Here is a 12,725-nt window from a genome sequence, read left to right on the forward strand (position 1 = left end):
ACTCTTCTCCAGTCATGCTACTCTGAACTATGTCTGTTGCTCTAAACTGATGGCCTAGCCAGACCATTTCTAATGGCCATATCAAAATACGAAAGGCCAGGAAAAAACAGAACAATATGCTTTCATGAATCAACACCTTACAACCCCAAACCAACCCACTAAAGTAAATTAAGTAAATAAGACAAGCTAACGAGTATCTGCTCCAAAAAAGTAAACTTGACATACAGTGCAACTAAAAAACTTCACATTATTCTTTACCCTGGCTTGCCAGGGTGCCTTAGTACATATGAAGTTGCTATACCTGCGGCTAATAAAAGATTCTAGCATCCCATTGAAGTGTTTTGAGAAATGATGCAAAAGTTCTACAGACTTCAACCACCCAAGAAGGTTTTTATAGCTCTAAAGCACTGGAAATTGGAAGCAAGGTCATTACCACACTTTTACGGGGGACTCCTGGGCACACCATCGTAAATTGCTGTTCAAAGCTCCACTTACTTGGAGTTCTAAAGTGACTCGTAACTCATTCGGAAGAAAAGATAATGCCAAACAAAATAAAGCAAGTTTAACGCAGTATTGTTAGGTTTTCAAGCAGAAGAGAAGTTAAATATCCTTGAGTTAGTAATTACTTCACAGAGTTGCTTTATTCCAGAGTCCTGCTACAGATAATCTTTATCAGAGTAGAGTCAGAATTTCAAAGCACTGTGAAGCCTATTAAAATGGAAGGGATTTTTTTTACATTAATTTAAATTAAGCAACAAGTTGGCGATTTCACATGGCATAATATAAAGGCCTGCTCAGTAACAGCTTTAACATTTACCCAAAATTGCTATAGGAGAGTTCATAGTTTTGATGTCCTCCTAAATCATCATTAGTTATGTTTACACACCAGCTAAAAATGCTGATGTTACTGAACTCTAATATGGTATTAGAGATAAAAATGGAAAAATATCACCACATCACAGACCAGAAAACATGGGATATGGAGTCCACAGAAGGTTTTTTGCCCTCCTCATTATCTGGAGCGAAGCCTTCTCATTTCTATCAGCTCCATGGGCTATCAGAAATGTAATGTTAGAATCACAACATGGTTCTAATCAAAGCAGTTTGAATTAAAATTGTATTTCTGAAAAATGCAAACGGTACCTTAGAGTAAGTATAAACACAGACTATTTCTCTCCCCTAGGAGAACGATTTCTAACAGCTAGACACATGAACATGCAAACAGAGTGTGAGCACATAGCAAAGAGAAAATTGTAATTCTGCCTCAGTGCCCATAATTTTGGTCTTTTTCAGAATTAGTGTATGGAAGGCCAAACACATTGTTCAAAGTTATAAATCACAATGAATGAACATGGATGCATCAGCAGGACAATGATGCTGAAGTTCAGCCTCGGGCATATGAACATTTGCATGCCAAATTAAATATCAGAACGTGGAAAAAATGTCCTCAGTAAATACACTACGAGCATACCTAACACTACACACTCAACTGATTAAGGTGAATCCAACACTGAACTTGTTCAGTAGCCAAAACTTTTGATTTCACTGAACCACAATGACTCAGTGTGTTCTGCCACTTTACCACTTTGTATTGTCCTGGGATAAAACTCCTTGTGCTTCTTCAAGAATTTGTATAAGAAATAAAGTACTTGGCTGCACACTTGACTACCCCACCAATACAGGAAAACCAGTTCAGACAGGAGAAGACAAACAGGGTTTGATGCATCTGGAGGAAATGCTGCCTGCTGCCTAACAGGCAGCACAGCTGAAAATAGACAGGAGAGCGCTATTTTGCCTCAGTGCCAGAAGCATTTATCATAGTATCACAGAATGGTTTGGGTTGGAAGGGACCTTAAAGATCATCCAGTTCCAACCCCCTGCCATGGGCAGGGACACCTTCCACCAGACCAGGTTGCTCAAAGCCCCATCCAACCTGGCCTTGAACACTGCCAGGGATGGGGCAGCCACAGCTTCTCTGGGCAACCTGTGCCAGTGCTTCACCACCCTCTCACGGTGAAGAAATTCTTCCTAATAACTAACTTAAATCTACCCTCTTTCTGTTTAAAACCATTACCCCTCGTCCTATCACTACATGCCCTTGTAAAAAGTCCCTCTCCAGCTTTCCTGCAGGCCCCCTTTAGGTACTGGAAGGTTGTGATAAGGTCTCCCTGGAGCCTTCTCTTCTCCAGGCTGAACAACCCCAACTCTCTCAGCCTGTTCTCATAGGAGAGGTGCTCCAGCCCCTGATCATCTTCGTGGCCCTCCTCTGGACTCGCTCCAACAGGTCCATGTCCTTCTTATGTTGGGGGCCCCAGAGCTGCACACAGTACTCCAGTTTGGGTCTCACCAGAGAGGAGTAGAGGGGGAAAAAATCACCTCCCTCGACCTGCTGGTCATGCTTCTTTTGATGCGGCCCAGGATGCAGTTGGCTTTGTGGGCTGCAAGCACACATTGCCAGGTCATTTTGAGCTTCTCATCAAGAAATAGCCCCAAGTCCTTCTCCTCAGGGCTGCTCTCAACCCATTCTCTGCCCAGCCGGTATTTGTGCTTGGGATTGCCCTGACCCATATGCAGGACCTTGCACTTGGCCTTCTTGAACCTCATGAGGTTCACAGGGGCCCTCCTCTTCACCTCTTCTATTGAATATTTATTCAATATATTACTCAAAAATAAGTAACTCCATAGAAAGCATACAAGTTAATGCCATGCATACAAGTCAATGGTTTTAAAAAAAAAATTCCTAAAAAGGAATATAACATGTTTTCCTAAAAAGCGCCTGATCTTTCCAGGTATTGCCTACCACAAACGTCTGTCTGGAGAAGCACGCAGTCTCAAGCTGCCCACTGTCTTGAGCTTTCCCTGCTCTATCCACCACAAGCAGTTTACTCTCAGATGCCGGTTGTCCTACACACCCTTTCTGTCTGTGAACTCTGATCCCACAGCAGCAAAGCTGGTGTGTGTGGCATACTCCAAGGCAGCAGGCATTTATTCTCATACACTGGGAACGGCCCCTCAGAACCTTACTGGTGGCCTTGTTCTCTCACTCCTAATGAGGCAGCACTTACTGACCCTCTCCTTTCAGTGCCTATGGAAACTGCCAAGCTCCTGTCTCATTCTTGCCTCTACCTCTCTATAGAAAAAAAAAAAAAAAAAAAAAAAAAAAAAAAAAACCAGCAGTTTTAGCTCCTGCCATCAGTGAGGACACTCCCATGGTGCATGGGAAAAGCTTACTCCAACCCAGAATTTTCAGACAGGATAGATCCAAAGCCGAGTAGGCAGGGCACGCTCTCACTGTGTAGAAATCCATGTCCAAATCGGTGCCAGTGGGATTCAAGCTTGGGTTAATCATTTGCCATCAGAAGGATGTGCCACGAGTGGCCGGCTGAAACATTGCCTGGCATTGGTTTGTGCTCCCTCTCAGCCAGGGAATGAGACTGTCCCCCAAAACCAAGAGGAGCAAGTGTGCACGAGCAACCCCACGGCTGGGACATCTCTTGGCACACGTGCCCACTCCCACGTGGACCTTTTCATGACGTGTTTCACAGATGCTGAAGAGACTTCAAGCTGAGCTGCAGATGAAGAAGACATTTTGATTTTTGTTCTGTCTAGAGACTGGACTAATTGGACATGTAAACAGTCTGTGTTTACAACTTTAGAGAGTGCGTTTTGGGGCAGATTTTATAAAAATCCACCACCATCATTGAACACTTCATTTTCCAACTTGAATGTTATTTTAGGATTTTGGGGTTGTTTGCTTATTTTAAGAAATGTATTTGGGAGTTTTACATAGTACAGGCAGATTACTGTATGCCCCGTTTAATATTTGGCTATATTCAACTCATTAAACCATTTTTCTCTCCTCAGTACTGAATTTATTCCAGCCTAGAGGAACACAACACTCCCTTGTAGCCTGAACTGATAACACAGGCCACTATTATAATGATCTTTCTGTTTGCATTTTAGAGAGATTTGTTCCTCCCTATGTCCACTAAAAATAAAATAAGCATGCATAAAGTCTCATGAGTAAATTGGACTTTATCACATGGTAACACCAAAGAAAGCTTCTTAGAAGTCCATTCATCTTTTGCTGCATTCCTCATAAAACAAGACTTCTATATGGGTCACAGGTATCAGAACATGAAACGATGAAAATTAAGATACTTCCAACACAGCGAGTTGAACTGTATAATGAGAGGTTTCAGTGTAACATCCAGAACAATTTTGGCCTCAAAAGTTAGTGTGGAGAAAATACAGGCACTACCCTGAAAATATTAATTGCTTGTTGGATTTTGGTTCCCTTTTGAAAGTAATACAGGTTCAGAAAATACCACCTCTGCCAGACAAACATGACCACCAAATCCCTACAGCTAGGCTCACAAGCCCCAGGTAATGTGCAGGCACTGTAGCAGAGAATCTCACAGGCAGTGAGGGGCAAAGGTCTAGAAAGGGGCACACAGTGGAGTACAAGGCACAACACTTGTTCTCCTATTTACAAACGAAAACAGAAAATCTCAAATGTTTGTTGCTGTATCCAAGCTCTTTAAGATACAGAATAACTCTTAGTTTGATAATTAGTATAAAAGAGTCACATTAAATTCACAAGTCAAATTCCTAATATGAAAGATCATTTTTGTTATATTGATTTTACTGAACTTTTCAGTATCACCGGTGAATCTTACTTTTTACTTTTTTTTGTAGTATATAAACTTCTGGTTTTATTGATGAATAATACAGCTTTACTTCCTTCAAGAAATCTTGGTTTTGTAACATTTTGTCTATTCACTTTTATTTTCTACATTGCTTATCAAAATATGCTGATGTCATTCAATACTATGCAAGACTTCAGACTTGCATAGCAAAAATTGCTTCTAGTTCCTGCTGCATCATAAATTGGGGGGTTGCTGAACTGCCAATATTCATATTTTATAAACCCAAGAAACATCTTCATGCACCTTTCACCTTTGCACCTTTGACTCAAGTCACTGAATGGCAATTTTATGTTGATGATATTTGCCTTACTACTCCCAACTCCTTACTTAGGAAGTAACATTATTATTTTCCATTATTCTGGCTTATTTCTATATGTTTTGATTTTCTTTTCCTTCAAATCACTGCTCTTTTTCTATGGTATTATTATACGTTTTATGGCCAACCAACTTGAATTTACTTCCCTCTGTTTATTCCAGCTTTTCTTTATACTCTGTACCAACGTTTCCTAGATTATACTCCTAGTGACAGAAGTTGATGTGATCTATAAAACCAGGCTTTTATAGCTTGTGATTCCTGCTAGATGGGCTAAAAGAGTGAAAGTGGCAAAGTTAAATAGGACAGTAAATGAAGGACTACATTGTGTCAGTATTTCATCTGTTCCAACTTTACTGCCTATTGTGCCCGTGTCAAAGCAAAGTTAAAGAACATGAATTCAGATTTAATAATTTTTTTATGTCAGCTGAACGACCATACTCCTGTACCTGCATGTTTTAGCATGCCTTTTTCTTAGGTATCTGTGTTATGTTTAGTCAGAGCCTCTTTGTTTAGCCATTCCATGAAATGGTACTCAACAGTGAAAAAAGTCTATCCTGCAAAAAGCTGTCCAGGCTGGCCTGTGCTCAATCATCTTTCTAATCAGCTTGGAAAAACATGTTTGAGTCTTCTTTTATTATTTTTCAACTGAATAGAGAATTATTTCAAATGTCCTTCATTTCTACAATTAAGTAGTTCTAACAATTTGTACCTCAAACTCCTCCAACTCCTTAAGACAGTTCCTGTCCAGTGTCAGACTTAAGGCTATTTTACTTTAAATCTTCATACTGCTGAAATAACTGAAATTTTTTGTTGATGTTCAATTTTTGTTTTGTTTTGTTTTTTTGTTTTGGCAAGTTCTTTCTATGGTAATCTGCATTAGAATAAAATGGCTCTGAAGCTCTTGCAACTTTGAAAAACGTTCCTAGACATATCCACTTTTTTTTCCTGAAACACTTCTCACAAAAATAGCTCGTCTAATAGTTTCTCCTAATGTCACACACTAGCAGGAAATTACACCACTTACTGGAGATTAGGCCTTATTTTGCAGCAGCAGGAGGAAATCTAAAGCACCACCAGTCCAAATAGACAAAGGTTATAATATCCAATTTTTAGATACAGAACTGAAGAACTGAAAAAATAAGATCACGTAACTCAATCCTCAGAAACAGATTATTTCACTGAATTTGCTGGGACCTATCCCCTGATTAATGTCAAATCTTTTGTGAGACTGAAATTTCTGTGCAACTCTGAGAAACACACCGAGTCCTCTGGAAGGATTCCTGAGGACTGACCTCTGTTCACCTGTACATTTTTTTGGTAGCTGACCCAACATCCCCTCACAAGGCATAGCCAGATGCCCAGTGACAAAGTAGTTACCAGGCAATAAGAAAAGAAAATGCGCTACTAAGAAAACCACAATTAAACCAGAATTCTTCTGTTCTTGCAAGAATGAAGAAAATATGTTCCTTTTTACATTTGTGCAACCCTCTACAAAAAACACTGGGCCAACTTGTTTTATAGACAGCAATGATCTTTTACCACGCCAGATAACACCTTTCTTCAGTCACGTGAAAACACTAACCACCATATTACTGTAACCATAATACAACCTTCCCACACCTAGTCCCATAGAAAGCAGGAATGGTACAATACATTTGATGTACAAGACCTAAAAACCAGGAAATGAAGAATCAAGCCACTAGTCAGTACACACATCCTAATCCTTTCCCAACACACACATATCTTCAACGACAATCTATAAATTTTGCCAGCAATCTTAATTCTGTTCTCCTCAATTTCCAATTTCTAAATGTATTCTCCACCAAATTGCCTTCATTTCTCAGAACAGTAGTATAGGTTTTGTAAGAGTTTGGATGAAGAAGGACAAGAAAGGTGACCTGAATAAGAAGAACGAACATTACATATTGTACCACGCCAATTCAGTGCTGACAAAGTCTTGCAGTCAAGCAGTTGCTATTTATTGGACCCAAATGTGCCAGAAATTAAGCAGAATAGCCTCTAATGTTCAAAATATGTGCACATTCTGTAATACACAGAAGCTGCATAAAACCTGCAAATGGCAAGAACTGCACATTATATTAGTGACTATTAAAAATTCAGTTTTAAAAACAAAAGCTATTTGTTTCACACTTACATGAAATTTCTCTCAAAATTGTATACTTCAAAATGTTTTAAATGAAATACCAGTCAGCATTCTTCAGATTGCCACGAAATTTTCAGCCATACCCAAATTTCAAAAACTCTCTTCTAATATATTATGTACAAACAAAATATAAGTGTTTGAGATTTCATATCAAAAGGACACCTACTTTCAGACGAAAGAAAAAAATTTTCATTTAAGTCCTTCCTAAAACAGAATCTGAGAATCCTCTTCAAATCTGCTATGTTGCTTAGACCACAATAAGATTCAGAAGACCTTCAGTGTAAGTTTAGCTTTCTAATATATTACATCCCAGAGTAAAAGATAAGTAATTTTGAAATAATATGAAAAAATGATGGTAATGACTTCTTAAAGAAAAAAGAACACCTTTGAATTAGTTTCTAGGTGAGCCTTTCAATAACTACTCGTTGTTGAAACCAAAACCTTTATTGTCTACAGCAGTCTTTCAAATGATGATGGTCGGTTACTGCAGGATTACAGCTTCATGTTTGGATTCCTTACCCTCTTTACACTGCAAGCTCAACAGGAGTGCTCCATTCAGAAGGTACTCATCTTTCTACAAAGAGATCAATATACCTACGCTCAAAACCTCATCCCAGTAAAAGCAACCTAGAATAATAAACCCTTCATTTGCAAGAAAAAAGCAACACGTTGCAATTTAAACCACAATGCTGATGTCACAATAGCAGCTACAAATAAAGAGATCTGATTAAAGGGTTATCAAGCATTCCAAGCATGAAAGGCTTCTAAAATCAAGGATTAGTTCTTCACACAACTGAGTTCATTTTCCCTTGTAGAACCTATTGTTTCATAGTCCCCTACTAAGTCTTGCACTTCTTTCTGAAGTTGTGTCACACCATCATCTTCATTTTGTTGATGCAACAAGACTGATAAGGAGGCAGTGGGATTGCAAGCTGCTGCTCTGTGAGGCAGCTTTTTACCGCAGGGGCACCACTGAAAGACAGCCACGGATTAGAGCTTCTCAAACTGTGCTCCAACTGTTCACCTTAAGCAAAAGTTTAGTGCCCTCTCTGCCGAACATGACAGTTTTGCAAGCTTTTATACAGAATATAATCAATGTAAGTGTTAACTGTACCTGTATTGAATTTATCCTATCATCTGTTGCTCACTTCAGAATACCCATTGTGACCATACACGAAACATCAGTACGAAGGGCAGTCCTATCACGTAGAGTTTTAACGACACCACTTCATCCTGTTCTTAGTTTTATGCGTTTGACAAAGAGTAAATGACTACTTAACGCAATAATGTGCCCCTTTAAAATATTCTGTATTTGACACAGAATAAATCTCATTTAATATGCTCTCCAAACACTGCTTTTAATCTCCCATATGCAAAAAGAAACCTGTTCAATATGGTTCTATAGTTCAGGAGTGAAAGCCATCATATCCATTTGTACTCTTCTTGAAGTGTACATCACCATGAAGTGTTTGTGACAGTTAACTTTTAAAATAACCTATGTACTTTTATTCACCTTATTTCTACGATGAGAGACCTCACAGCAAGGATGGAATAACAATATGGAAACTAACCAACTAATCCAACTGGACACACTTTATTGAAGTCTTATTACTTCCATGTGTAAGAGGAAACTAAAGCCAACTGCAACTCCCAATTTTTGGCATTCTCAGTATGCATTTTATCCAGCAAAAGAGAATTTCACTTTTCATTTTTATTTTTACAGCACAGTGATATTAGACACATGGACTTAACTTGATCGTTTAGAGATCAAGTGTTTTAACTGAATAAAAAAAGCAAGGTCTTCATTATGCCTAAAGCAATACTGTTTTTTAAAAAGTTGTAAGGCTTTGTAAATATTATTCTAATCTCTTCTGCAGTATGAATATTCTTAAAAATAACTGGTATAAAAATTTTGCTACAGATGATAAAATATTCAAGAATAGATATAAAGAGAAATGACAATATGGTTGTAACAGAGATTCAAGTCAACCAATTTATAGGAAAGAAACTCGCCACAGATAAATTAAATGCCAAAGAGTTATATTCCAATTTATTCTGAGGTAGTATGTGTGATAAATTAACTAATATTTCTCAAGATACAAATCCTAGTTTCCTTAAAAATATGAATATAAAATTATGAGCTACTATCATGAAACAAATATTTGCTTTCAAAACTGACAGAAATAAATAGCGCTTTACTAAAGCATTGTAAACTTTGTTTTCTAAATAAGTAATATTTGTCAAGACACATCTCTGATGTGAAAAACAACCCCAAGATAGATCAATCATGTAAGCACCTTTCTTAGTGGAGCTCTGAGGAGATTAAAAACTCATTTTGCAGTTTCAGCAATATATTGAGCACCCCATGCTCTTCCAATAATATTTACTGATAACCTTTTTTCTTTTCAATTCACTTTTTTTCTCCAACACATATGCTTTCCTTTGTTATGCCAATAAATTATGAGATTGCTGTGTGACTTAGAATAATTTTCTCAAGTGTTAATAATAACACAAGATACTAAAAGACAGGCTCTTTTCGTTGAGCTTATTTCACATTTTTGTAAGAATTTAAGAAAAATCATCACTTTCAACACTCACAGTTAGCAGTACATTATGACTTTACTAGACCTATTTTAATCAAAGAGGCTACCTATAAAAGAAGGGAGGTCAAATAATAATTACTTATAAGGATGATAAATATTTTGTTCTTAGAGACAAAATTTTGGTAGAAAAAAAATGAATTACCTTCGTTTAATTATATTAAAAATAATACAATTACTCTTTAAAAGAAATTGTATCACAAAGATCAAGAAACATAGTTTTCCAACTCCTTATGCATATTTAATTCAAAATTACACTCCCAGAACAATTAACTCTATTCCTTCCTACAACAAGGCTAATTCCCAAGCTTTAACTACTGCCTGTATGGCTTATATTTTGTGAATTTTAGAACGCCATTTCTCTGTAGTCCTATAATTTAACTACTCTAAGAATAGAATAATCAGAAAATAGTAATCAATGATGGACGCAATTAATTTAGATGTTCCTATAAGCCAGTATCACTGATGTGCATAGGAAAGAAATCACGTTAAGGGGAAAGTCTGTATGCAAGTACAGATATAAGACATGTCAGAAAGCTCAAAAGGACTTCCAAAAAAGTTAAAGCCTTGTGCTCCAGACAACCGATACTGATCTACTTCTCAGCCTTTCAAAGCTGTTCTGTGCATACAAACTCTACACGTGTGAGCATCACCACAACTATACATAAACTACTTTCACAGACCGCTTTCCTAATGCAGTCTCTGAACGTTACATCTAGTACAACATTATACTGTACTGGACCTAGGTGCTTTTTCTGTGTCTGATTTCAACATTCCTAGAACGTATTTTTAAGATGCTTTGGGGACACAAATACGATAAAGTTAAAAAAAGTACATTGAAAAACAGACTATACATAACAATTTTTCCTCTGCATCTGACAGCACATCCTCCCCACTCTTCAGCAAAAGTTAAATTTTCTAGCTTAACAGATGCTACGCACAGTGCCTGGTAGGTACGTGGCTTCTCAGCTGTTCAGATAAAGTAACACAAGCATCCACAAAACTGAAATTTCATACAATTGTAAAAGAGAATAACTTAAAAAAATATATATGAAAAACTCAACTTTTAACATAGTAATAAATATGTTTTCCACAGGTAAACATATTCTGCCGTGCAGGACACTTAAATACAAATAACTTGTGTACCTGAACTGTGGAACTGATTTCAGACGCAAATCCTCCTGTCAAGGGAGCCTCGTGGCTAATCAGCAATCGCCCAGTCTTCGCCACTGACTGAAAAGGAAAAACAAACCCCAAAAATGAAATCACAAGAGCTGTAATTTGATTACTTACCTGTAATACTTGTGAAATATATGAAGTATGTGACATCATTAGCAATGTTAGAATACAGTTACTTTTCCCCTCTTGCATTTTCACTGAAAGATAAATCATCCTAAAAGCCTAAATTGAGTAATTAATGGGATAGCTTTATATTTAGTATAAAAGTGTTTGCATCTTCCACTCCATTTTAAGCAAATATCAAGAACAAAAATTTATTCCACTGAATATGAATTTACCCTATCAATGCAAACTGTAAGATTTCTGAAGGAGAATAAGGATTTTAACAAGTCAGTAAAAACCTGGATCCTGAAAATACTAAAAGACACACACGTGAAGAAATCTTTCACTGATACCTACCTCTGCACAGCCAGATCCTAGGTAAAGTCACGAATCATAGCTATTCAGAAAGTAAAACTCTTAAATAAAAATTTTAGCAAGAAAACAATCATGTGGGTTAATGCTGCTTATTTAAGTTTTACACAGCAATTAGAAGGAACATTTTCTAATTTTAAGTCTCCATATTTGTGCAGTTTTTATGTGATCTACTTTATAAATAATTAGATAGCACAATATATACAGAAGGTGATCTAAGCATCTTTTAATCAAACAAAACTGGATTCATTGTGAAACATAATAATGAAAGCAAAATATTTTTAATCTGATGGGAGTATAATGCTTCACCACACCCAAATATCTTGAAGTTTATTGCAACTAGATGCTAAATTGCCTAGAATCGAACAGTATCAGATACCTTTGGTCAGAAATATGGCAGCAAAGTCTCACTTTTCATAACATACATTTTATAACTTCATACGGTGCATACAAAAGTTTCATGAACTTCTAGAGACGCACATCAGAAAAAAAAAAACAAACACAATAATGTGTATGTTAATTCAAGAACAGTTACGGTCTGATTTTGAAGATAAGTACATAGCGTACTGCTGATGTACCATTAGTCATCAAGGGGAAAGCCCAAGAAAGTGCTAGCTATCAGGTCAGGCTTCAAGGCTGTGATCTTCAATTTAATGTCTACACCAGCACATTCTCCAGTTGGGCAGCTCCGTGTTGTCTACCTAACAGAATACATAAAGGCAATGCCTTAATTATACAGTTTTCCTTCTGATTCAAGGACTTTTCTAATTCTTTTGCTTTTCTAGCAATGACTCAATCAATGGCTCTAAGTAGCTCATCCACAGATGTACTGGCAAGTCACAGGCCTATAAACAAGATGATCCATACACTGTACTATGAAGTGGTTTGACAACGTTCAGAGCTAAACAAGACAGGAAAAGGCATTTCAACAGTTGGACAGTAATCCACAGTTACGTAGACTGATTGCTTGAATTTCTTTTGCCAACACTGGAAACTCGTATCTAAAGAGCAGAGGCATTAACAGCACTACAAATCTGTCCAATACATCAAAACGACAGTTCAATGAACAAAATGTACGCTCCAGCTCTAAGTTGATATGATAAAACTGACACAATCAGTTTTAAGTTGCTGTGGTAAAACTGATACAATTAATCAATTTTAAAGGCTGGGTTTTTTTCGAGAATCCTCTTAGTTTTATTTTAACAAAGATTCTTTTGCATGTATTTGTCCTGAGAGGTTCACACTTTGAAACATTACAAGCTATCATTAGTTACAGGTTTGGT

The 12,725-nt window shown here is 37.2% G+C and overlaps 1 protein-coding gene across 3 annotated transcripts in view; it reads right to left on the minus strand.

Moving 5' to 3' along the window:
- Window positions 1–12,725, minus strand: part of BCKDHB (branched chain keto acid dehydrogenase E1 subunit beta) — a 135,726-nt gene that overhangs the window by 44,265 nt on the left and 78,736 nt on the right. For all 3 annotated transcript variants that reach the window (XM_029999671.2, XM_029999691.2, XM_029999681.2), the window contains exon 9: window positions 10,936–11,022. In XM_029999671.2, the coding sequence (XP_029855531.1) occupies window positions 10,936–11,022 (87 nt within the window). The remainder of the gene's footprint in view (window positions 1–10,935; window positions 11,023–12,725) is intronic.

This window comes from Aquila chrysaetos, chromosome 2 (assembly GCF_900496995.4).
Source record: "Aquila chrysaetos chrysaetos chromosome 2, bAquChr1.4, whole genome shotgun sequence".
Lineage (NCBI taxonomy): Eukaryota > Metazoa > Chordata > Aves > Accipitriformes > Accipitridae > Aquila > Aquila chrysaetos.